General features: G+C 39.8%; 1 protein-coding gene across 1 annotated transcript in view; it reads left to right on the forward strand.

Annotated features, from left to right (window-relative positions):
- mrvi1 (murine retrovirus integration site 1 homolog) overlaps positions 1 to 27,452 on the forward strand; it is a 34,692-nt gene that overhangs the window by 5,850 nt on the left and 1,390 nt on the right. Inside the window, exons 12-32 of the mRNA XM_040127211.1 lie at positions 644 to 800; positions 3,729 to 3,757; positions 11,196 to 11,414; positions 13,959 to 14,065; positions 14,166 to 14,227; positions 15,321 to 15,494; positions 15,760 to 15,837; positions 15,969 to 16,018; positions 16,307 to 16,363; positions 17,633 to 18,085; positions 18,217 to 18,295; positions 19,270 to 19,390; positions 19,537 to 19,567; positions 20,760 to 20,900; positions 21,117 to 21,248; positions 23,176 to 23,329; positions 23,671 to 23,720; positions 24,655 to 24,807; positions 25,794 to 25,855; positions 26,520 to 26,642; positions 26,854 to 26,982. Coding sequence (XP_039983145.1) covers positions 644 to 800; positions 3,729 to 3,757; positions 11,196 to 11,414; positions 13,959 to 14,065; positions 14,166 to 14,227; positions 15,321 to 15,494; positions 15,760 to 15,837; positions 15,969 to 16,018; positions 16,307 to 16,363; positions 17,633 to 18,085; positions 18,217 to 18,295; positions 19,270 to 19,390; positions 19,537 to 19,567; positions 20,760 to 20,900; positions 21,117 to 21,248; positions 23,176 to 23,329; positions 23,671 to 23,720; positions 24,655 to 24,807; positions 25,794 to 25,855; positions 26,520 to 26,642; positions 26,854 to 26,982 — 2,561 coding nt within the window. The remainder of the gene's footprint in view (positions 1 to 643; positions 801 to 3,728; positions 3,758 to 11,195; positions 11,415 to 13,958; positions 14,066 to 14,165; positions 14,228 to 15,320; positions 15,495 to 15,759; positions 15,838 to 15,968; positions 16,019 to 16,306; positions 16,364 to 17,632; positions 18,086 to 18,216; positions 18,296 to 19,269; positions 19,391 to 19,536; positions 19,568 to 20,759; positions 20,901 to 21,116; positions 21,249 to 23,175; positions 23,330 to 23,670; positions 23,721 to 24,654; positions 24,808 to 25,793; positions 25,856 to 26,519; positions 26,643 to 26,853; positions 26,983 to 27,452) is intronic.

Genomic DNA, 27,452 nt, shown 5'->3' on the forward strand with positions numbered 1-27,452 from the left:
AACATAAAAATCCTTTAAAAACATTTGCATAAAATAATTTAACAAGCCACATGACCTGTAAACTAATAAGGCAGAGGTTTCCAAACGCATTCCCTGCCATAGTAATCATCTCATGACCTCTAAGATTTTCATGTTTTACTGATCAATGTGATTTTAAATTGAGTTGTTTTTTTTTAATTTGTTTTTTTATTGTTACTGTTTTTGTTTGGACCCCAAGAAGACTAGCGACCACTTTGTGGAAGCTAATAGGAATCCAAATAAAAATTGCGGGTGGGTCCTGTGCCCTATGTTACATTTTTTTCCCATTCACAATACTGAAGAGCGGTGCGTGTTTGTGTGTATTTTGTGCTCTAGCTCTGTAGCATAATCAGCAGTTTTGCAGAAATATTTGAACCATCAACACTTTTTTTGTTAATCAGCAAAATAATCTCACACTATTTGGCGATAGTAATTGGACTGTCTCAAGCAAAAGCAAATATATAACTCATCACTGATATTATTTGTACTAGTAGTAATAACAGTAGTTATCTCATTTTTTACATGACATAAACTGCAGCTAAAATGTTGAACGCATTAAGTTGATTTGTTGTCTCTCTTGTATCCTATGTCAGGCAGTAATAAATCTGCTTTGTCTGTTCTGAAGTCTCCAGGTCCGTGTCTGCCAGCTGATCCTGGACCAGACACCGCATGCTTTACGGTTGAGTCCAACGTGGAGCCTGAAAACAGAGACAGAACGGAGAATCCTCCTCCGTCTCATGTAATCCCAGAAGTCAGCGAGCCTCCACAGCTACCCATGAATGGTATGATGGCTGCATTACATAAATGCAGCTCTAGTGCTATCATGGTTTTGGAGTCCACTGTGAGACACGGATATATTAAAGCTACTTCCCTTTCTAATGGTAATCCCTAAGGATGTCTGAAAATAGACTGTGCAGATATTTATATTGCACACAACAGCTGGTACTGTGAGGAGGAAGAGAGAATAGGTAGTGTACGTTATCTATCAGTGGGGGGCATTGGAGAAATTAGGGGTGGTCAGAATGATTTTTTTTAAGTAAACACAGGAAGGGTCAAGTGTTTTTAGCTACATCCCATTTTTAGATGGCAACTCTTTTATAAGTTGTCTTTTTTTTTCTTTAATTTTTAAGGGTATATAACAGTTTGTGTGAGCTGTATTTCCCTGTTGTTTGATTTGTTCTAAAGGGCTTTGATCCAATGTATGTAGAGACGCTGAGAAATCCCAGATCTGTAGCTCATAAAGTACACAATGCAGGCTTTTAGATGCATTACAGTAGGCTTTTAACAAAAGCAGAACAATTGAAATGTAAATAAAAGAAAATGCTTTCTTCAAAAGAATTGGAAAAGCCTGTAGCACATTTTTTTTTATGACCGTTAGAAGATTGATACCATTCCCATGTCTATAGAGTAAATATGAAACTACAGCCCTCAGCCAATTAGCTTAGTTTAAAATAAAGACTGGAAACAGTGGGAAACATCCAGCCTGGCTCTGTACCAAAGCTCCCTAATTAAAATGTTATAATTTGTTTGTGTAATCCATTAAAAAAATCATACAAAAAACTCCAAACAAATGAGATATAACATGCCATGTGTCCTTTTGAGCTGCTGGTTGGTACCTTCAGACAGAGACAGGCTAGCTGTTTCCCCCTGTTTCCAGTCTTTATGCAAATTTAAGCTACGCTAACCACCCTGTGGCTCCAGCTACAGACATGAGAATAAATAAGCGAATAAGTGTGTTTCTTGAAATGTCAAATGCTTCCTTTAAAGCATTTCTAAGATCGTATGTGACTTTTCCTAAAAGAAACTTTTTTTTTTTTTTTTTCTACCCACAAAATGAAGAAAAATCACTTTACGCTGCTGGATGTACACTCATAATTTTGTCATTTCATCGCATATTTTGCTATCCTAATCATGCTGCAATAAGTTCTTAGCCAAAGGGAAGTTCACTTTTCTTCCAACCCTGAAAGGTCATGGCAAATATTTCCACATTCTCCTTCCCCAAGACAGAGTCCCTTAATGGCTTAGAGGGTCAAGTCTTATATTTAATTGTTTATTTGTGATGTAGAGGGGAGTTAGGAGCATGTGGAGGTTGCTGAGAACCAGAGGGTGGCCTCAGAGGGGGAAATTATATTTTAAAAGAACAGGCATTCCTTGTCTCCACCCATTGAGCTATAGATGTTGGCACAGCCTCAAGAATATGCTACTTTTTTACGTGTTTATTAGGGACAGCGTGTATTAATCATTAATCAACACAAACCTGACGTCACATGGCTAAAAAGGAAAAAAAAAAAAGGCTATTTTTCATCTGCAGTCTCTGGACATGTTAATATTAAGCATTAAAAGAATCAAAAGAGCAAAACAAGAGGCAGACAAAACAAAATCAAAGCACATGTTTTAGGATGCACCGTAAATTAAACCTAATAAACCTAATAAAAGCTGTTATGAAACGGATACATTCAGTGGCATATGATAATGAAAACTTAACAACATCAAAAAGGTCTACAAAAATGTGGCAGGCCAAGCATATGACGAGGACGCATGGCACGTAGTCTACATACACAGTCATAAACAAGACAGAGAGTCTGCAGCCGTGCTAGCAGCCGGAGCTGTACTTAGGCACAATGACAATGCTAGCATGCTGATGTTTAGCAGGGATAGGCTAATACATTCCCATCCAGAGTGAAAAGCTGCTAGCATGACTTAAAATTACAACATAAACCTCATCCATGAAGCAAATGGCATTACTAACCACAATAACAGTTGAGCTTTTAAATGTCTGTGTCTTTGTACAATGGAGTACTCTGCCTCCATTAAGGCTTTTAAAACTATTTTATATTCCTCCTTTATCTCCCTTACACTAATAAAACATTAATATGAGATATTCAATCAGCTTTAGGCACATTACTGTTACATTACAAAGGAATAAAACTTGTTTTTAGGGTTTTTTTTGTTGCCGTCAGACACAGTCAGCTTGTATGATGAATAAAGATCCACTGGAGACTGAATGTAAATATTTTAGAAAAGCAGAGGGTCTATAATGCTCTGTGTGTTTGGTGACAGTACACAGAGTGCTCTTTGATGGGCTATCTTTAAATGAAAGAAAGGTGAAAATATCAAAACCTCTGTAGTGCAGGGTTGTTTTATTTTACCTGTATCCTCTCTTATGTGAATAATACTGGTTTATTTGTAGTTCCTCCCGGTTTAGTCACCTTTAAAGTGACATATTGCTATTCAGCTGTGATGGTGCTCTACATAAACGTCTGCGAGTTGCTTTTATCAGAGCATTACAAACCTTTTCCTGAGGGCACCTAAAGCAGACGACACAATAGCCCTTACTTGGGCCAAGAGCTTTCAACCACTGGATCAAGCACCTCAAGTACTTGAGATGGTTGCCAGGTTATTGTTGCCCCTAGTTATAGAGGTGGGTGGGGTGGGACGTGGAGGGTTGGAGGGGTGCGGGGGCACTTCCTTAAACAAGAGTTACAGTAATTCTACCAATCAGGTGAATATCATGACTCACAAGGCAGAAAACTCAATTTATTTCTTCCCCATTTGTTTTCTCTTTCTCTCTCTCTCTCTCACTGTATCTCTCTCTCACTGGCTTACTCTTTTCTTTTTTTTACCCGTCTCATGACATTTGCATTGCACATGGTTCCTGTTAAATGCAAATCAACTGTTTTCACTGTCTGTCTGTGCTGTGGCTCCAACAGGTAGCACAGGACGAGGTAGCTACATTAAGGTAAGACTCTCTCCTGCTTCATTACAGTAAAATAGAATATTATTTGTGCTTGTAGAGGCTTGTGTTTGTGTGTCTTCTATGGCTTTTCAACTGATCTGTTGGAAATGTTATTCTTGTAGAGGATACTGTCCTGCCTACCACTTTCTTTCAAGCCTGAGATGTAAAAATAAAGTGCATCTGATCTTTTTAACTTAGTGCTTTGGGCTGTTGTGGAAAGTAACTGAGTACATTAACTTAAGCACTGTACTTAAGTACAATTCTGAGGTATTTTTACTTCCATTTTATGTTACTTTCTACTTTTAGTCCAATGCAGTTCAGAGGAAAACACTGTACTTTTTATTCCACTATATTTATCAGACTATAGTTACTATGGTTTAGCATATACTATCAACTATAGTTACTAGTTAACATTAACACTTTATTTTAAGTCCCCCTATTATAATGAGTTATAATACAACTCATTATAATGTAGTTGTAAGCAGCGATAAGGACATTAATATACAGTATTTATCAACAACCAAATGTTCTCCTATGAAGACATTTAAATTATTACATTTGCATTTTACTATATTGTCATTCATTATCTGTTTTAATAAATGCCTATATGTGCTCACGCTATATTACAGTGTGTTATAAACCACTAATTAAATTTTATATGTTGCTTATAAATGCTAGGGGGACTTAAAGTACAGCAATTCTGTTTTCTGTACGAAAAAAATAAATGATAAGCTTATAAAATAGAAAATGCAAAATTTAACCAGTGGTTCCCAACCTTTGTGGCTTGTCCCTTATGAAAAAGCAATGAATATTTGTCACTTTTCAGATAAGTACAATAAGAACATTTCACAGCAAAGAGAAATTCCTCCTCTGAACTTCTCAGATGGTTGAGAGTTCAAGACTCACAGAGGTAACATAATCCAACATTTCAAAATAAAGCAAAAATTTGAGAAAAGTAAAAGAAAAAATAACAATGAAAGCGGGTTTGTGTAGTTCCTCTTTAATTAATCGTCTCAGGACCCCTCGGAATGTGAATGTTGTGAATGCAGGACTTTTACTTATAACACAGTATTTTTACATTGTTTTATTTGTAGTTTTAATTAGTGAAGAGTCTGAATACTTCTTCTACCACTGGCTTACAATGTCAATGCCTAAATAAGTTAAAAGAAGAATTTCACTCGTGCTGATTAAGATCAGGAGAACATATGACTTTTTTGCACAAATTACTCTTTTGATAAGCAATTTCCTTCACACTGTAGCACTTAAGGCTATCATCTCACGTTAATTCAAACTGTGATGCTGTAATCCGCTGTGAACGTCAGCTGTATTCCTCCAAACAATGTAACTGCTGTGCTCTCTTTTTTATCCACAAAATTCATGGTGATTGCGGGCCTTAAAAGACAAATCTCTCCCCAAAGCAGCACAAATGGTGCAAGGTTTGACAGTGCAGCTCACCAAACAATAAGGATTATCAAAAGCTCAGAAGTGGATGTGTGGATTCCTCTTAGGCTGCAGAGTAAACAGAGATTGGACGGATGTAATCTATCTATCTATCAGCTCTCACAAACATGCCCTTGCATACAACAACACACAAAATAGTCTCCTACTGCTCCCACACTATGGTTACAGTAACAAAAACAAGCGCTGCAGAAAAAAATAACACACTTTTCTGACTTTCTTCAGGTTTTAGTTGAGGGATGATCAGTGGTGAACACACACATGCATAGACACACACACGGAACACACACACACACACACACACACTCCACAGCAGCCCAAAGAGGCATACAGAGCCCTTCTCCTTAAATGGTCAAAGCTCCCAGGAGTGAAAGAGAGGCTGCTGCTGAAAAAAGACAGGGAACAGAGGGGACGGGAGAAGGAAGGAGAAGCCCCGAGGATAGAGGAGTTTTTCTGAGGGAAAGGCTGAGTGTGACAGTTTGACTGTGGGAAGTCGGTCTTAGTTGGAGGGATCAGCGGGAGTGCGTGTGTTTCTCTACAGCACTACAGCGGTGGACTCAGGTAATGTGCGTGCTGTCCGTGGCTGAGGGTTTTAGGGTGGACACGTGCAGCTGCAGGAGATGCAGTTGCAGCTCTACCAGCAATTTTCTACAGCAGGGTGTGTTTTTGGACTTTTTGACAGTGTTGTCAGTCTGACTTGTAGCTGCTGCGGTGAGTTTACATAATCAAGTGTTTGTCTGGAAGTGCAACTCCGTGTCATCTTGCCTTCTCCTTGGGCCTGCATTCCTCCCTCACCTGACTGTATATCTCTCTGTCCATCCATTTCATTTTCTTTCTCACACTTCCTCTGCCATGTTTGTGGCTCTGTAGCCACCACTTCCTCTGGTGGCCCTGTACTCAGTGCTTCACACAACCAAATTTTAAACAAATCTGGCATGAGAGAGCGGGCTTATGTAACAGAGGAGGGGAGGAGGGTGCCGGTCCCCTCGTCTCTCCCTCTGTGGAAAGAGCCAGCGAGGCCTGGCTGCAATGAGGAGGTAATTCTGACTATGATGGTTCTGATGGACAAAGAAGTTTTCTTTTAGAAGTTGAGTGTACACTGTAAGAACAAGATTTCCATGTCCTCACGGCGTTTCCGAGGAAGGGGCTTTCTGTGCTAAGGCTTGTAATGTTCTGTCCTGTTCCCCCCACAGGAAATAATCAGAGTGATTCAATTACTCTGCAATATTTATCTCAGTCTCATGGTCTGCCAGGGAAACACTATGCACAGTCGAGCCGGCCACAGTGCAGGTTGGCATCTTTGTTTTTGCTGAGTTATTTTCAAGAAGTAATACTTTCCTCTGCCTCTGCCAGCAGAAGAAACATGACCTGGTTCAATACTGTATTGCTTGAAAGCAGGATTCTGTCATCAAAAGACTTTAAACTTGTTGAGCTGCATTTGCAACTTTGTTTGGCTGCTTAGTAAGAAGTGGCAATATTCTCAGATGATACAACCTCTTGAGATGATCAGTGATTTATCTAAGTATTCCTATCCTTATTTGGCATGTTTCGATCAAATAAACAACCTGTTGCAGCTGTGGAAAAGTAGGATACTGACGAATGAATAAATGAAAAACAAAATGGAATTAGGATCCATATTTTTAGTCAGTTACGAAAGATCCAGGTGGTTGTTCCTAAAACTGCACTGAACTTCAGGGGGAATTAGATAATCACGTTAGAAATATTCAGAGTGACTCGCTCTCATATTTATGCAATAGAACCTCAAAGCTGATCTCTTTTCATCCAAACTGATAAATAATAACTGAAGTAGAAGAAGAACTAGACTGAGACGAAAGTTCATACTTTCAGGTATGGGAACCAGATAAAATGAGTAGACGTCAGTGAAAGATACATGCTCTTGCTTTCTGCAACTGCAAGACTTTCCTCATCTGTTAAACTCAGGTCAAACAGCGGAGTAGAAAAACTGATTTTTAAAGTATTAAAACTTCTGTACTAAATGTTACTGAAGGCTGAGAAAGAGAAGTGAATTTACTCATGTATGACAGTGTTCCTGTAGTCAGGAAATATCCTTGCACCCTCTGGAAGACAGTTAAACAAACCCATTTCCTCCCTGGTGACTCACAGCCTTTCTGTCCCTATATGTTCCCAAGAAACTTGTCATGTTTGTGATGACACTGAACAGCATTCTGCATAGTCTGGCCCTGATTTCCCAGAGGATTTGTCCTGTGTAAAGTGTATGCCATACTTCTAAAATAACCAGTAAGTCATCACACCTTTCCCTCACCTTATTCATCAGCTGGTGAATGTGACAACAAGCAGTGGCTGTCAAAGCACAGCCACACCTGTGCTGGATCATGCATACGGAGATCTACATGTGTGTGTGTGTGTGTGTGTGTGGGGGGGGTCTACATTAACATCAAGTATAGTAACCCCACACTGACAAGGGTTCGTGCAGAGTCTGAGAGCACTTTCCTCCTTCAAGAGGTTAAATCTGCTCCATATTTACATTTGCATAAATTTATCACTAAAAAGGGAAGAGCCGTGAGTTCAAACAATGGTTCAGTTGCACACACATAATATCTAATTGAATGAGGTCATTTTTCTCTGCCATGACTCAAGTAACTGCTGCAGGACTGATGGCAAACATGAAACGTGAATGTCTTTGAGCAGAAATAAATAGTCAATTAATCAATTTCTCAAACATCTCAGCAAACATTTTGCTGACTGAATAATTCTTTAAGTAATTCTTCAAGCAAAAACAGTAAATTCACGGCTTACAGCTACTCAAATGTGAATGTTCGCTGTAATAGTGAGGTGAATATCTTTGGGTTTTTGGACTGTCGGTTTGACAGAACAAGACAGTTGGTGACGTCACTTTGAACTATGGGGAACTGAACTATTAAGGGTTTTTTATTTTTCATTTTTCTCCCATGACTAAATGATTACCCGAGAAAATATCAGCAAATTAATCAGCAATCATTAGTTAGACATCTGCTTTGTATGCAGCAAACTGTAGCTCAGGCTCTTGGTTTTGATTTGGTAAAGATTTGAACATACGGTAAGCAGACGGTCTTTGACAAATAGAATATTTTACTGACCTACATTTGCATAGATAGCACGGGTTCCCTGTTGCTGATGCTCCACAGCACAGCTTTGGTTCAACCTCTATCTCGAGCACTTCAACCTCTATCTTAAGAACAAGATACTTTTCATTCTTGTAGTTGCAGTGATTAATCAGTTATTATCTTTCTCCTGATAGCTAAACGCTGCATCATTTTGTTTGCTGTTGGCTCTCCACTGACGCTATTCATACTTTGTCGTAACTTTTGCCATTTGTCTTCATTTTATGTTCTCATGTCTGTTATTATAATAATACTGACAGTGTTTTCCACCTTTAAACTTCATAAACTAAGCTTTGATAAATTCACACTGTCTTAGGTGAAAAAACATTTCATTACTCTACATTTTAGTGTAGAGTAATGATTTCTCCTCGCGGTTATCTTCCATGCCTGTACTCATATTTGTGTTCCTTTCATAATTTATCTACAAGACCCTCTGTTTGTTTTGCTCTGTCCCTCAGGAGCTCATTGCCTCAGTCAGCCTGTGTGAGCAAGTTACACTGAATGTCGCAGAGTTTGATAACAACCCAGTGCATCCCAGTCCCTTTGATCATTTCCTGGTCAAAACAGTAACTGGCTGATGAAAATATCAGTGTGAGAATAAGAACCCATGTAACTTTAGCTTTGCAGGCTCAGTCATGAGTGGGATTTATTTGCATTTTCAATCCCTCAGTCAGTGTTGCTGTTGTTGTGTAATGCCCCACTCAACATCACTCAGATAAAAATGAGAAAAATCGCTGCTTGTTACTTCATGAGTCTAGAAGAATCTAATAAATTTTTCATTATCTTCAAAGGCCAAGATCTGAGACTTTTAATGCATCTTTTTTTCATCCATTTTCCCAGCCGAGGAAGGTTTAGTAAAAATATTCACAAACTAAAAGGTGCCCTCAAACAGACAAGAGTTATGTTCATGTAAATGTGAATCCTCGTGCTCTAACGAATGTGTTGAATGCATTTCCTTCCTCATAAAACATTTGCAAAGCAAGTTGTTGCATTGCTAAGTTCCATGGCGTGGTACTGCCACCTGTAGATCCGTGGGACAGTATTGAACCAACCAGGGCCTTTTCGAGGCTGTCCTCCCATAAAAAACGAACCCATAGGTCATTTGTGCAAGCAGCTTATTACAACCCAGAGTTAAGTTTTATTGTTAAGCAACATCTAGCAGTTGTGTGAGGACGCATTAGTCGTTTCAGCAAATGCCCCAAAACGACATGTTTATGTTCCAGTGACAAAATCCTCCAGCGGCCTTAGTAATTATGACTGGATCAAAGGAGGAAGTCAGGTGTCGTAGTGTAAAGAACGACAAAGTCCTTTTTGGGAGGAGGTCGGGGTGATGGATGGTCACCAAAGACTGGACTTTATCATGGAAGACTGCTTTGAAACCCATAGTCAGTGTTGTTTCTTGTAACCATGACCACGATCACTCTGTAATCTTAAATGCGTATTGAGTATTGTAACCATGGCAATGAAGGTCCTCTAACCTAAGGAAATGCTTATTTTCACCCAAACCTTGATACATACATGCAACTGTCACATCATAGAAGGATTAGTTATTTATTTTTCAACATTGGTTTTTCGCAGTTTATCTGTGCCCTATCTCCTGCCGCGGTAGAGGCACTAATTCAGGACATGATCCTATGAGTCAGAGCGTAGGGACAAACAACCTACGTGGTTATTTGGGTTGGAGGACTTGTTGGTGGGCGAGACATTCGGTGGCACCCATCAGAGAATGATCTTTTTATTATAATATGTTATAATAATTTGGTAATATTTTATTCAACTTCTTTAAAATCCCTGTCTGTGTCGTGTCATCTGCATGATGTAGTCTGTCAGTTACAGCAGTTTTACATGCAGTCTATTGTAACTTATCTTGGTTTTGATAATATTCAGGATACAACATGAAACATGGCGAACCTTGTTATACCTTGTAAGATTCTAACATTATCAAGTTTCTTGCCATCTGTGACGTCTTTGCTGCTTCTACTTCCAAGATAGTCTCTGTCCATTCTGTACTGAGGTGAAGGTATTATTTAGTAACAGATTTTATCATTTATGAATGTCCACATATGACCCAGTATTCATTTTAGTTCTACACTAAAGGGGTTACAGTGCACATTTTAGATATGCATTAATTTAGTAAAGCAATTTAAATGTATGTTTTACAGCTAAATACATCTGCATCAAGACAACATAATGTGCTTGTTTCCTATGATATTTTGTTGAGTCCCCGATACTACTTTCTATAACATCCCTAGAGAGAGGATGTCAGTGTGAATCTGCTGTTGCAAGGTTTCATGACATTTATCCACTATAGTATTGAATTTCTACCTTGTGTTTTTACTTGAAATGAAGTAAGAATATAAGGTAGACAATTAGTGTATGCTCAGTGCAAATGATTGCACTTTCCTGTCCTTGAAGATTTCCTGGCTGTGTTGCTTGCCTTGTGAAGCGCACTCTCTTTTTGAACTTGTGAGAGCTAAAAAGCCACACACTTGAGTCATAAGGAAATTCAATAACAATTTCAAAACAGAGGTTTTGTTTCTAATGGATTAGTTTCTTGGGAAAATTTGCTAATATTGCTGCTGCAGTGCAGTGGAGAATGAAGCTATTTTGGGACTTGTTTATACTGGGACTGTTTTGTTCTAGTATATCTTTTGTTTTTTTTAGCTGTGGTTGGCCAGAAAGGATTTTCATTGTGTATATTCTATGTGAATTAATTTTCCCGGACAAATGAGATCAGTGGTTTGTGTACCAGTTCAATAACTACCTGCAATTTTCCTAGACATTTACTCATCTAATGCACATGTCTCTACTCATGCATAACATACATGTGTTTGTGTCTTCGTGTGTTTATGATCTTGCAGCTCCAGGAGGAGGAGAAACACTTACTACAGGGACCTCCTCTTGAACAAAGTGACAATAACTCCAAGGAGTCCTCTGACGTCCCCTGTGCAACTGAGAGACCTTTTATTTTCCCCCACACCCGCTCTCGCCCCTCCCTGCCCCCTGCCATGCCCACACTGCCCGAGGAAGAAGAGGACTCCCCCGAAGAACTGGACAGTTCCTCTAGCTCTCCCAGTACAGTGAGTGCACGCACTGCCACTTTCTGAAAAGCATAAAAACTGAATTTATCAGTAGAGGCAATAGATAAATCCCTCATAAATGAGAGCCCAGTGTTTTTTCTTCAACGGCACATTTATTTTCGTTCTTTTGTTACAAATGCTCCCTTTGGCTGCGCAGAAACCAACAGAAGTTACTAATGCTACCAACTATAACTATCGTATAAGCATTTGACCTGGCTTTAGTTTTTTGGCTCTCTACTCATGTTTTATGGGTTCGGCACAAAGTGGTTCACATAATGTTTACAAATTCTTCTCAATTTCTCTGAATTCATGGATGTTTTATGAGTCTGTAGCCACTACTGAGGTTGCTTAAAAAGATGTGTGGAATTTTCAGTAGAGCTCACTGGTTCAGGATGCAGATGACTTTTGGTTTATTCTCTGTTGTCTAGCAAATACACTACCGCTACAAAATGTCAGCTTCAGGCCCTTTGAGGCAGATTTTGTAATTTTTAATTTTGAGATAAAATTGTTTTCTTTTCATATAAATAAAAGATTACTTTAAAAAAAAGGGTCAAATTTAAGGGTCAGTTTACCAAAGTATACTAAACTTTTTCTCAGTTTTTTTCCCCTTTTTAAAAAAATTAAATTCTTGCCAAGTTTATGCAAGTTTTTTTTTTTAATAAACACCTCTGCAATTCCTGCCGTCAAATCACCACAATGGAGATGAATGCAATTTTGTTTGTTCGCCTTAGAGCATTGAAAAATACTTCTACTTAGGATAATCCATAAATTTAAATATCCGTGTAGAAACTAGTTCCTGTAAAAACTGTTCACAGCAAGGCCCAGAACACTTCACGACATTGTTTCTACAAAGACATATTTCTCTTGATTGTGCTGTGAAGGCAGCAGACATTTCAGAGATGGATATCTCAAAACCGCAGCGGACAAGAGAGTCCTCGGAGAACATTGTCTTCCGCTGCAGTTGCTCATATACACACATGCTCGATAAGACATCTCTGCAGAATGTAATAAAGCTGTATAATCTAATCTTCAGGGCATATGCCACCACTATAAAAGTGTCCACCGTTAGCACAGCCATGGCCTTTCTGCAGCCTGTCTTCACTGTTACCATCAGAGGGATTCCTTTTATTAGAATTCTAGTGCAAAGATCAGCTCTCAGAGTAGCTCTTAAGGAATTAGTGCTTGATCTCAGTCTGTGTTTACTTGCATACTTACCTTTAGTAGTTGGACAGGAATTTTATGTCTCTCAAACTTAAAATTGAATGACCTTTCATTCCAGAAGCTGTGGACTTTTTTAGATACAAAACTGGGATTCATGTTTGAAACGGTGAAGCTGTTCAACAGATGTATGTTGACGTTCATTTTCAACATAATTCAGCTGATTTGTTCTATCTTGGGGTAATTCATACTCATTCTTTAAGTTCTATAGTTCTTTTTTTCTGTGAGTATTTTGGGGTATTTAGTGCTTTTATTTGAGACCTGACAGTAGAGAGATGGCAGGAAATGAGGAGAGACGGAGATTGGGAACAAAAAAGTTCCCTAGATGGAGTCAAACAAGGGAAATTGCGGTTTGTGACCAGCGCCTGAAATTATTTGGCCACTGGAATACCCCAGGTCATAGATCTAACAAATGTCTGACCCTCAGAACCAACCCTCTGTAAGTGCCTGCCTTAACAAACCACAAGCCTATTTTTTTCTTCAGAAAGTATTTTGAGGAGACTTTCCTTTAAATGAGCATTTCTTCCCCCCTTTACCAAATTTATATTATAATCAAACCCTTTAACACTAACCCCCAGTATTGGGGGTAAGTTGTCTATTGAACCAATCATTATTTAAGGTATTAAGAGGGCAGCTGTCTCTAACTCACTGAAAAAAGCCATCACACTGGTGGATGCAGACCTTTCATATTTGTAAAACTGTGTGCATAGCGCCCACAGTCAAGGCTGGATTACCAGCTAGGCAAAGCAGCAATTTCCCCAGTAGCCCAGACTCTGAAGGCCCCTAGGTTCACTCTTTGTGGTAAATTGATTAACTGCAAATTTCCTTGGCAAAATGCACAATTGCAGTACAATGAACAGTAAATTGTATTTTTACCTAATCTTGTGCCACTGCCGTGTTGAGGGGACTTTGTGTCAAAATCCAGTTTTAATACCTTTATTATCCCTGTTGATGCTGTGTTTATGATGCATATACCTAAAGTTGTGTTTTATTAAATTACCACAAACACAGAAAAGATATATTGATCCTACGGTGTGTAGTGTATTGTAGTGTTCTGTAATGGGTAAATAAATGCAGCACGATACATAGAGTACACCATGCACAGAGATCGAGAGGAACCAGGGTGTCAAAAGGGGCTCCACAGCTCAATTTGCCCCGGGGCCCTTTATTGGGATAATGTGAAATTTTCTCCAGCTTCCTTCCTACACGGTATCCACATCTGTTATGAAAGCCGAATGAATGAAGGTTGACTGTAATCTTGTTTTAATCCTTACAATTGTGTTTTGTTGTGTTTTTTTGTTTGTTTTTTTGTATTGTTTTGCACAGTCTGCACCAGGTGATAGCCAAGCTATCGTCATGAATACACCCACCATTGTCTACCCACAGCAGGCCACCATTGTCCAACAAGATGGACGTCCTCTGGAACAGGCCAGGTAATCATCCCTCCACCATCTCAAACACTGAAATAGTTTTCTTGTGCTTTAGCTGTAAACAGGGACAATGTGACTGAATCATTACGGTTTCCTCTCTCAGGCCACATAGTCCCAGAGCTCGCCTGGCCAGAAACTCCTCTGGAGGACCCATCACCACAGTCGGTGGGTAAACCCTGTACACAGACACATACACACACACACATACCCACACACACACACACACACACACACACACAAACACACACACACACACAGATACACACTGTAGATGTAATTACCTAAAGATAAACACAACACCATGAGAACTATTTTGATGTTATCATTAGCAACATTTGCTTCAGTCCAGTCACTGACTGTTTTTTCCAGAAGTGACCTGTTTTTCTGTTTTTAAGTGGACATTTGTAACACTGTTACCACAATCAAAAATGCTTCTCCGTTGAACTGCAATTTCAAAACGGCTTTGATTTAATTCTTTTTAAGCCATCTATCTTTCCAAGGATGAATAAAAAGACAATAATCTCTTGTGCTGTGTACAGTAGTTACACAAGAAGCTCCACAACATTTAGACTAAGTTTGGTCATCGGTTTCCTGAGATGAATCTGTCGGTGTGTCCTCCCACATGCCTGAAATGCTTTTGCTGTTTTGATTACTTTTGATGTGTAGCTTGATGCCCTTTACTGAGGAGAGGAGGAGATAAAAACATCCCTAACTTGGCCAGCCCTCATCACCTAATTTATTGGCTTACATCCATCTGTGAATTATTCCTTGCCATGAGACTTCAACCTGAGGAATCCCCCTTAAATATCCTTGAGAAACAACTCCTCTCCAAATTGCTCCAATCCAGCAGCGCTCATACACTTCTTAAATGTAAAGATTTCATCAAATGTCATCAAATTTATGCAAATTAAAGCTTTATCGCCAGATGTTTTGTTAATAATAAGCAAACTGATTAACAGTGCTGTTTGTCAATAACTGTATTTTGTTTGCTTGTATCTTGACATGTTATAATTACCAGTTATTTGTAGAAAAGTTAAAAAAAAAAAAAATGGAATCAAAAGCGTCCTTGTACATGTTTGTGTGTGTGTGTGTGTGTGTGTGTGTGTGTGTGTGTGTGTGTGTGTGTGTGTGTGTGTGTGTGTGTGTGTGTGTGTGTGTGTGTGTGTGTGTGTGTGTGGTTGTGTGTGTGTGTGTGTGTGGGTGGGTGTCACGTGGGTTGGTGGGGCATGTGTGTACATGTGTGTGTTGTCTTTCTCAGACAGCACAGGTAACGTGATCGACCTAGTGAAAGATCAGCTGCCAGAGCTGCAGCTCTCAGAGGAGGATCGACAGAAGAACCTGGAGCTGCTCGAACAGGCCAAGAAGGTCAGCGACCGCTTCCTGACGCGCCGCGGCCGCCGCTCCACCAGCAGCCTCACTGACTCACCCACAGGTAGTACAAAGCACAATCACACATACATGCACACACAGACAACCCTGAACATAGCATATGATCTCTTAAGCATGGGTTGATTGAGGAGAAGTCAAATAATGTCTTAATTTTTTTTAATACTTTTGAGGGTTTCTGAGCATGGTCTGGAGAACTCTACATACACAGTACCTAAATACCTTTTTTTATTTAGTTTGTTACTGTAAAATGTTTTCACTGAACTAAATGAAGAATGTGTTTAATTCACAAACTTATTTTTTTCAAATAGGTCTTTCTCCAACTCCAACTCCGTCGTCCTCACCATGTTCATCTAGGAGCAGCTCATTGACTGTGGCCCCGCAAACTGGTATTCTTAGTATGAAGTTCTTCTTTATTTACTTTTATATATAACTTTTGTACCCTCTTTTCCTATTATTTAATTATTTTTCCACTGGACTTTTTGAGAATCATTTTGTTGGTTGACTTCTGCTCTTTCAGCTGCAGGAACCTCAGAGTCAACCCATGTCAGCTCACTGTCTGTTGGTCAGGTAAAGAAATTAATGTTAATATAAAACAATATGGTGATGTGAAGTGTAATGCAGATGCTCACTTTCCCCCATTTAAGACTGTCGGTGTTAATTTTAATTTCCTTTTTGGTTGTATTTTTAAATGTTGCTCTAATTTGTTGCCTTGGAGTTGCCTCTGTGTTTGAAAGGTTCCATTAACAATCAAAATCAGTCCTGCCTAATTTATAATCTAATTTATCACTCAGTACTTATTGGTCCAAGTAATATTTATTAACACAAGAAAACTTGCTATGTATCAATCTCTTGTAGCATCTGGAGGTTCCTTCAGTGCGAGAACAGCCTGACGTAGCGACCCAGGATCAGGAGGTCAGATTAACATATTCACTTGCTGCAGTTTCTCTTACTGACACAAATGTGTTACTGTCTAATGCACACCCAATAGAAAGGTCTGTAGAAGAGTGAAGTTTCATACAAAACAAAAAAGTCAACTCCTGCTCACTTTGAATGCCTTGTTTACTGAGGAAGGACCATTTCACTCATAGACCTTTGCCAAGCATTAGACTCACAGGATCTGTCCTCCTGTAAAAAAACGAGTACATAGGTCGTCTATGCTAGCAGCTTTTTGCCATCCAGAGTTACATTTTATTGTTAGGCGACCTCTAGCGGCTATGGTAGTTATGACAGGAGCAAAGGAGGAAGTCCGGTGATGTATATAGAGCTATAAAGCCTGCATTAGGTGGAGGTCAGGGTGGAGGGATGGGTTGACAAAGCACAGTACTTTGACACAAGAGACCGCTGTTCGTTTCCTGCGTGAAACCGATTGTTAGTGTTGTTTCTTTTAACTATGACCGTTCCATAACCTTAACTGCTTGTTTATTATTGTAACCATGACATATAAGGTCTTCTAAACTTAACAAAGTACTCATTTTAACCCAAAATAATAATAACAATAAATAATCTAACAACTATTGGTAAAGACATTCATGCTCCCAAGTGGATGAATCCCAGTGGCTTTAACACCTGAATTTACCTCTAACACCACCAGCATGTCAAACTTTTCACTCGTCCCAAGAAATATCTTAACATATATAAGATGAAGTTGCACAAACTTTGGTGCAGACATTCATGGTTCCCAGAGGATGAATCCTTCTGGCTTAGCTGATCTCCTGAATTGGTTTTCAGTGAAATGTCTTGAAAGTTATTAAATGGATTTGATTTACACATTCACATTCCCCTCAAGATAAGTTGTAATCACTTTGGTGATCCTTTGACTTTTCAGCTAGTGCCATCATGTTGTCAAAATTTTGATTTATTCAAGTACTTTGGTTTGTGATCTAATACCTGGAAAAACTCATGACATTCCCATCAACCTCAGCTGTACTTTATGTTTAGTGTCGGTGCTGAAAATTACCTGTTAAACATGTTTGCATTGTCATTGTGAGCCTTGCTAGTGTTATCATTTGGCCCAAAGCATTGCTGTGCCCAGGCAGGTCCATGAAGGTCCTGACCGTATGTGGGAGTTTACTACATTCTTTGTCAATACAAATATGGAATTGGAATTGTGATACTACCAGTTTATTTGCACATCAGGAATACTAAATGTATTAATATTAGTCTTTATCTTGCTGACCTCAGGGCAGGCTGTTGGTGGATTGGAAGCCCACTGAGAAAAGGAAAGTGTCCTCTGGAACTCTAACACCCCGTTTTGGTGTTCAGAAGGAGAACTGTGATCCTGCTGTACCTAAGAGTCCTCCAGCGGTCAATAAAGCGGATGAGGGAGCTGGTTTGGGCCAAAACCCCAACCAGGCCCCGGCAACAGGAGTGGCCAAACCCGTCCCCCGACCCCCAACTCAACAGGCCCCCTGTACAGCAGAGATCAAGACAATTGGGGCCTTCCCACCACTAATGAGAGCTGTTTCCTGGGATGCTGTAGGCAGCCTTAATTCCAGAAATGGAGCCCCAAGTTTCCCTCCTGCAGCAGAGGACACCCTCTCAGACAAGCCCAGAGATGCGGTCTTCAAGTCCTCAGGGTACAAAGACGTCTCCGTGCAGCCGGGGACCGTACAGAAACTGACTAAACTCAGAGAGGTAAAGCATTGGTTTAACAGATTACATTTTATTGTCATGATTTGCTCTTTTTATAGTCAAATGTCACTGTTTTAAAATGTTGTAAGAAGAAAGTATAATTGCTTTGTTCATGTGTGTGTTTGTGTATAAAGGAGCACAAGCTTATGCGTAACCAAAGCCTGGTGGGATCCAAGTTACCAGACTTGAGTGAAGCTGCTGAACAGGAAAAAGGTAACTGTCCTTCTTTGCCCTCTTGTCCATGTAAGACAGAAAGTATTTTCAACAGTACATTCAGCAATGTCGCCAAGGGTGGGCGCTTCCTGAATCTCAGGGAAACCATCTGTTCCAGTCAGAAAATGATGACGATCTGTTCTTGTGTTTTTTTTTCCTCTGTGCCACCCTTTCACTGGCCTCGTAAAAGAGAAAGAAATGGTGTTTTCCTTTTCCATCAGCAGATGGCATGGTTGTTAAAGCATGTGAGCCAAAGACCTGACAGCCAAAAGATGCAAAAAGATGCAAAATGAATAAATGTATTTCATGTGTAAAAAGTGACAGTTAAAATAAACAGTGTTTATATATTCTCAGACAATATATGTGTATATATATACACATACATGTCACACACACCCACACCCACACAAACACACACCCACACACACACACACACACACACACACACACACACACACACGTAATATGGTCTGTAAGTTGGTCTGGACGATGTTCCTATGACCGAAATGTTCACTTTTTTTCACATTTTTTCACTGTGTCACTTCTTACCCATTAAATAAATGTGCTCCTTTGTATCTTTAGAGACTCTTTCACTTTTTTTGTCAGTGAACGTCAACACACTCACGGGTTTTGATGCCTCAGTTGAACTTGGTCTTGTATGTCCAGTAGCTTATGATGGGTAATGTTAGCAAACTAAATACATTTTACTGAATGACTCTTCTTTATTCGTGCTACTATCACCCTGCGTTTTAATATTTCTCATTAGCCTTTAACTACCACTTGTGGTCACAGTGGCTGCTGTGGCTGCTGCTGGAAAAGTTATATAGTCTCACTTTTACTTGGACTTGCACAAAAGATCTTGAGACTTGACTTTAAACCTGCTTCAAATTACTTGAGACGTAACGCAAAAACCTTTCTGGACAAAGACCCGGTAATTCTCTTGAGGTCCGATTTATGCAGCGATGTGTCTGCAGGTCCTCAGCCCTCTCCAAACTTGGCCAGTAGTGTGGAGACGAAGGAGAAGTCTGACGCAATGCCGAACATTTCAGATGTGATGCTGAGAAAACTGAAACTTCATCGGGGTCTGCCAGGCTGGTGTGTAACAAACCAGCTGCTGCTTCAGCTACCTTTTACCTTTTGCCCAATAGATAAAAAATACCCTGCCTTGCATCTCAGATACACTGTGCATAAATATGTACATTAGTTACCTTACTAACAGTTAATTTCTAATTTCATTCCAGTGCACCCCCACTGACTGAGAAAGAGGTTGAGGTTGGTATCTGATCTGTACAGGTTGTTTGCGTGATTTACACACATTTCATTGGCTAAAAATGAAGATACGCAGTCACAAAAAAATAAAAATGATTCCCCTTCATGATGAAGCATTGAAAGTTCCTTACTTTATCCAAACATGCTGCCTCCAACGATTTTCTGTTGTTAATGATTTTTGGTTTTCCTGTGGTGCTTTGCTTTCGCTTGTCTGCAATTTAAACCTCCATTTTATATGATAAGTAGGAAGAGACTCAACTTATTTGCAAGAACATTTATTTACGACTTTAACTGTAAGATAGCACAAACAAATTTGGTTTATGCCATGTTCTGCTCCCCAAATAAAATATATCTAATTTAATGTTCTCATTTCCACTTTTCTCAGTAATTAACTATGTACAAGTCCCAATACAACGTTTCATAAAACTGACTGCCAGCAGTAGGCTTATCTGTTTACTTGCTGTTCAAACAGTGGAGGCAGATGTATTGTTCCACTTACTGCTGAACACTCGCCACATGAAGCCCGATGTTTATAATAACCTGTTTTGTTACCAAAGTAGTTAATTACACAGACGTAAAAATTTGCTGCCTGGATTTGGCAGTCTTCAACAGGGAAGTGTCTTTCTGTTCATGATCAGACCAAAGAGACTCAAGAGTGATTTCCTGTGGAGAAAATGCAAACATTAGTGACGCTGTCAGGCTCAGGCTGTTGCCCCTCTCGCTGCTCCCTCGGGGATCTGTCTCGATCAGGACAGTCAGAGTTCATATATTTCCTTTCACCCGCAGCCCATGTATGTTGGAAAACGGTGCAGACTGGCTTTGATCAGCACAGCAAAACATTAGGAGGTCAAATGTCAGAATCACAGCTTGCTCCCCAGGCTCGTCTCTGAGCTGCTCGATTCTCCCTCGCACGTCAACCAATAAAAATGCATATTAGTATTACACAAACAACAGCACTGACTCTCATTTAGAATGTGTATGTGTGTGTGTGTGTGTGTGTGTGTGTGTGTGTGTGTGTGTGTGTGTGTGTGTGTGTGTGTGTGTGTGTGTGTGTGTGTGTGTGTGCTGTACTGTGGGAGAGTTTTATATGGATTGCTCTGATTCCGCTGTGTTGGTGTGTTGCCACCACCGGCTGCTTGTCTGTGTTTAATGTGTTGTTTATGTGCCATTCTGAGCAGTAACATCCTCCCCACAGAATGCATTTGTCCAGCTGTCACTGGCATTTCGTAATGACAACTACACTCTGGAGACGCGACTCAAACAGGCAGAGAGGGAGAGGAATCTGACTGAGGAAGACACAGAGAAAGAACTAGAAGAATTCAAAGGAGCGCTGAAGGTTGGTCCTTGAAAACAGCAGCTTATATTAGATCAACTCACTAGAAAAGAAGATTTCCCTCTGGCTCTTTAGTGTTCCTTCATCTGCCTGATGTTTCCTGGAAGTGTCCCACAGTAAATATTCATCTTGTCCAATCCTAGAACAAAAGAGACAGTTATGTACACTTTGTTTTCCTGAGAGAGCTGGAACACAATGTTGTTCGTGTGTTTCTTGCAGATGACTGCGCCACAGTGGCAAAACCTGGAGCAGCGCGAAGCCTACCAGCGCCTCGTAGAGACGATAGCGGTGCTGCACCGCCTGGCCACGCGGCTCTCCAGCCGAGCAGAGATAGTTGGAGCAGTTCGACAGGTGCGGTTAAACAAACACATGCAGGTGACAGTGCAAACCGAGACAACGCACAACATTTTACTGACAGATACTTCATTGTGTTCATATATGGTACAGATTATTGTTTGAATGATAATGTCTTTTTCAGGATGTCTTGGGGCCGCTGGAGTGCCTTTTTGGCTGCACTTTGACAATTTTTAGATTTTTAGAGAGGATTTTTATCGTATGTCATGGCTGACCTTGTGCCGGCCGAAGCAAACATCAATAATCATAGCTATTTATAAACCCAAACCACTGTCATTTCTTTGTACAGCTGCCCAGCTATTAATGACAACTTAATTATAATTGCAAAGAAATGATAGGCACCCATAACATGGCATTTATTGATGCAGCAATAATAGTCTTTTGAGTGAGTTTCTGGTTTTCTCCATAGCCATGTTTATTCACATTTATATAACGTTTTAGTTTCTTGGTATCCACTGCTTCACACAGTTTGTGTAAGGGCAGGTGTGTGTGGATCCAAGTGCAAGAGAGAGAGAGTCAGGCAGAAGTGCAATGTCCAAAATCCAAATCTTTAATCCGAGAGACGTAGCAGAGGTCAAAATACCAGGAGTCAGTTAAACCAGGCAACAAGGCAGATCAGGAACAGGCAGAATCGAGGGTCACAAAAATACCGGAAAAACAGATCATACACAGGGAATCAAAATCGGGACTAAATGCGAGAGAGCTTGAACACAAGGGTAACAAAGACAATCTGGCAAGGCATGAGAAATGAGGGCGGGGTTTAAATACACAGAAAACAATACACAGGTGAAAGACATTAAGGTGGAAACAGTAATCAACACAGGCGGGAAAAACCAGGAAGTAAAACAAACAGTAACACAACAGAACCAACTTCAAAATAAAACAGGAAATGAATACAGATCCTGACAGTTTGTGATTTTCTACTGGGCATTACTGTCCATGAGTTCTGTGACTATTTTTTTTTCTTTTTCTATTATTTTACCTTTTTAACATCTCACCACAAAGATGTGATGTGTTTACTTTAAAGCATGTTTTGTATATATTTAACATTTATCTACAATTAAATCATAAAAAAGAAATTTTGCAATTAATGCATAAACATTCATAACATAGCAAATTGTTCCTTCCCTTTGTGTATGGCTTTTTTGGAAAAAATGCTGTATATTCTCAGTTTCTTCTTCGTGGACTAACCGAAATAAATGTCATATTTGTTGGCAACAAAATTTCATAACTTGAAATTTTTACGGATAAATAACTTGGAACAGTGATTGGGTAAAGACCGGAGAGCCAGAAAATAAACATGATAAAACGCAATCAATTTTATTATCAAAGGCTATGTTAATCAATATTTTGAATCAAATAACTGCTTACGATGTGAAATGACTTGTATGGACGAATCACAAAGAATTATCACCAAACAGTACAGCTCTATGGCACTTCTTAGCTTTCTTTTAGCTCATTGTTTTGATTTTACTGCGCATTTTACTGCATGGTTCAGTCTCATTGACTCTCATCAAGCCTGTTTCCATATGTTTTCTGCAAACAAGCTCTGATGTATGCTACCTGCCCAGAACCAAACAACAGACAAACTTAGCAACTAGCTGGTGGAGGCAGTTGAACATCTAATAAGCTGATGAGCTCGACATTTTTCTCAGAAGTTGGAGGAGACCAAGCCATAAAAAGATTTAAAATACAAATGAAAATTTGACTTCCATTCATCAGGCTGCAAAAAGGTCAGGGTTGTGTGTATGAGTGTGTCAACTTGTTTAGGATCAACTAAACAAGTTGACTCTGCAAGAGAGCCAAGTGTTCAAACACTCTCTACTTTTAAGATGAACACATTGTTTTCGGCATATGTTCCCGTTTCTGTGCTCCTAGATTGTAATGCAGGTTTGTACTGACTGACTTCCTCATTGTGCAACAGGAGAAACGTATGAACAAGGCCACTGAGGTCATGATGCAATATGTGGAAAATCTGAAGAGGACGTATGAGAAGGACCATGCTGAGCTGATGGAGTTTAAGAAGCTGGCCAACCAGAACTCAAATCGCTGTTATGGAGGGTCCGTAGACACTGGAGGTAAGACTACGCTTAAGAAAACATTCAGATGAAGCGCAAGAAAACACAGGGCATGAAACTCACCCAACCTGACGTTGCATTCTTCCTCTACAAAGGGTTTCATGCTTGGAAATGGAAAGTATTTTTAAACTTTATTTATCCAGGCAAGGGTTTGATGGAGCATGCACCTTTTTTTAGCACCACTGATGCAATGCTCTTTACACATATTTTCACTGGGGAACTTTCCACTGTAACTGGACTGTCACTGAGCAGCTTCACTGCAGCTCTGCAGCATGAAAATAATGGTCTATTTGCGCTTACGTAATGATGTATTCTGTGTTTCTTTTTCTGTCTTTATGAAGATGATGGAGTTCCACGGCCATCAAGATCAATGTCCCTCACCCTTGGAAAGGTAAGCCCTGACAATTTTCTCAGTGATGTTTTTTTGTGCTGAACTAATAAGTCATTCTGCTGATTGATTGATCAAGAGAAAAGTAATCAACAACAATTTTCATAACTGCCTATTTGTTTAAGTCATTCACTATATCGAGCAAAATGCCAAAAATTATCTGGGTTCAGCTTCTCAAATATGAGGATTTGCTGCTTTTCTCTGTTTCATATGGTTTTAAATTGAATATCTTATTTTGGACTTAGTTAGACAAAAACAGGAAGACACATCCATGGCCATTTTTCACTAAAATCTGCCATTTTAAATGAGTAAAAACAAAAAAATACATCAATTAATAATAAAATAATGAACCATGCCAGCAGCTCTGTGAGGATGGTCTTAGGCACAGTGGTGGTAAAAAAGCTTTGCTAAGTGCTAATTAGCACTAAACACAAAGTAGACCTTAAGCTGATGGGAATGTAATTTGGCTTAAAATGTTGACTTGATGGTGGGGCAAGATGAAAAGGTTATGTGATCACCAAAGTTATTACAATTAATTCTGAGGGGAACATGAATGTGTGCACCAAATTTCATGGCGCTCTATCCAGTAGTTGTCAAGACAATTTGCTCAAAATTGCAAATATGACCCGCACGTTGGAACAAGAAGGAAAAGTCAGAGGATCACCTCTGGGGAACGCGAATGTCTGTACAAAATTTCATGACTTCTACCCATCTAACCATCCGTCTAGTTGTTGCTGAGATACTTCAGTCTGAACCAAAGTTTTATGTTCTTTTGTATTTCTTGTTTAGTTCATGAAATTCTCTCTTCTTTCAGTGACATCATCATGCCTTTCTAGTTTTAAATGTCCAAAAATTTAACACCCCAATATTCCCATTTTCTATTCTTACCTCCAACACTGTTGCTTGTCCTGTCTTTTTTTCACCCGGCCGCCTGTAGGCTCTGCCCAGACGCAGAGTGAGTGTAGCAGTGGTGCCTAAGTTTAACCTCCTGAACATCCCAGGTCAGACTCCAGCCACAGCCGGCCCGGGCCCCAACCCGGCCTCAGGCCCCAGCGCGGGACCTACCACTGGTACTACTCTTCCTGTCCTGGTAGGTCTTCCTGTCCTTACGGGAAATTATGGGAAATGACATATCAAGCATTTAATGAAATTACACTCACTCAGCATGACTGCAGAGTTAAAGTTATGTAGAACAGGTTCATCTTCACTTGTAATCTAGTTCTTTTTTTAGGGTATAATCATTTATTGTTTTTCAAATATCACCTCATTTTCAAAATGGATAGTGTTTTGAAATGTAAACCTTCTGTCTCGTATTGTTGTAGTTTTCCAGCTGTAAAGAATAAATTCTGCCCACAGGCGTATATCTATATTAACTGTAAGTGGTGGCAAGTAACCAAGTACATTTACTCAAGTACTGCACTTGTACTTCAGTATTTCTAAATTATGCTACTCCACTATATTTCAGAGATTACTGCACTTTTTACTCCGCTGCAATTATCTAACAGCTAAAGTTACCAGTTACTTTACAGTTTAAAACTTGATGCTCAAAAATCACAAAATAAGCCTGTAAAATGCAACGCCTTTTTAGAAATTAAATCCGCGTTTCCCAACTCTTTTGCCGTGTGATCTCGTTTATAACAGCAGAATTTGGTTGGGACTCCTTGTCATGTTTCAGATGTCTCTAAGTTGTTAGTAGTTCTGCCAAAGAGACGTTATTCCTCTAAACTTGTCAGATTTACAGTTTGAGACTCAGACAAAAAATGCAAAAATTAGAGAATAGTACAAAAAAAAAAAATTTGACTACAAATGTGTTTGCCAGAACTTTGATTTTTCTTCTTTCCCACCACATTGTGACATTTTGGAGGGGCCCGGCCCCTAGGTTGGGGTAGGTTACTTAGGTAGTAGGATACTGAAGATAGTAGGATTTTAAATACAGTACTTGAACTTGTAATGAAGTATTTTTACATTGTGGTATTGGTTCTCTTACTTAGGTGAAGGATGAATACTTCTGTCCTGCCGTTTAATTGTGTATTATTGTTAGAAAACAATAATGTTCTTCAACTCTCTCCTCTTTAGTGTGAAGCCAATGATGTGAAAGGCAACGCTTCCACAGAGGCGGCGCAACCAGCAGCAGAATGGTATGATTTGTGTTCTGGTGGTGTTTTGCTTACACACGCACACACAGACACATATACACACTGTACGTATAGTATGTTCACATACCATTGCTTGATTCCCAAGGTCACTCCATAGTCCCTGAAACAATGGGCCAAGAAAAACCCAGAACTTCTAATCATTCTTATCAAAAGCATTTTTTGCTGCAGTGGGACCTTTGGCTTGTTTGTGTGACCTCCAGGGTGTGTTTTACAGAGCAGAGAAAGACCCAGTGAGGTGGAAATAACCCTGTAAGCATAAAAAATAATCAAACCCTGGTGGAGTTGATGGATATGCTATCCTAGGTCATAATCTAAACATTTGTGCTTGAGCTTGACAAAGTCCAGACACCAGGCTAAAGTCATATCCTGGTTATGAAGTGAGGCTGAGTAAAAATTCTCAAGTGTCTGAGCTCGATGTTCTGTGAGGAGACGCGTATAGCAATAACAAATGTGTAAAGTGCCAGTTCCTATTTTTCTGTTTGTACTCGCCGTGCCTGTGGCGGTGTCTGTGTACACACTACCACTCGGCTGGCGCTGCAGGCCGCGGTGTTGTGATGGAACCTAAATTTACAATCCTCTCGGCTTTATAATGCCTGCTGTGATGGTGTCCAAGGCTGATTGTTCTTTCCTATCTCAAACAATGCAGTGGAAAGAGTGTGTCGGAGCAGGAAAGTGAGCTAGCCAAGCCTTCAGTCAACTTAGAGGAGATCAGAGCCGAGATCAGAGCCGAGCTCAAGACAAAGATCGAGGAGGAGGCGTACAATAAAGGGTGAGGCCTTCTCTCCTGCCCATTAAATCTGCCCAAACACACACTGTATGATGACACTGTTATGGCTTATCACCACATAACGGTACAGGTGAATCTTATATGGTACTATGTATAGACTTTGAAACACTTAAAGTAAACACAGAACACAAAAGCAGTGAAAGATTATAGGACGTCCATCCTTATACAGTAAATGTGAACATTTCAAATGCAGCTACCAAGAGGGACTGAAGCAAAGCAAAGCACTGGAGGAAGAGAAGCATGAAGAGGAAACCGCTGCAGAAAAATTGCTGGAATCAAAAAATAAGGATGAGGAGAGTGGAAGGAAGATTAAGAAGAGCAGGTAAACTGAATCTGTCTTGAAGTGAAATAGCATGACGCTTATTCCTTTTCTTGTCAAGAGCTAGGAGGGATTCGTCTTGTCTGGCTCTGTCCAAAGGTAATAAAATCTGCCTATCTGTGCCTCTAAACCTCACTAATGAACATCTTATATTTCATTCGTTTAAACCGTACAACAACAAAAAAACGAAGTGTGAATGACACACTGTGGTCTTACGGGTTTATAGGCAACTATTTCTCGACCTCAAAGTGACAAGACTTCAGGAAGTTACTGCGCCAAGGCCAAAAGATAGACTGGCGCGTAACCTCCCCGCAAAAATGCACCAATCAGTGTGCTCAGCTAAGCTAACTGGCAGCTGGCCGTAGCTTCATATTTACTGTGCGGGCATGAGAGTGGTATCAGTCTGCTCGACTAGCTCTCGTCAACAAAGGAAATGAGTGTCAGAATTCTCTGTTCTTCCTGTAACAAAAGCA

Source organism: Xiphias gladius, chromosome 1, assembly GCF_016859285.1.
Source record: "Xiphias gladius isolate SHS-SW01 ecotype Sanya breed wild chromosome 1, ASM1685928v1, whole genome shotgun sequence".
Taxonomy (NCBI): Eukaryota; Metazoa; Chordata; class Actinopteri; order Istiophoriformes; family Xiphiidae; genus Xiphias; species Xiphias gladius.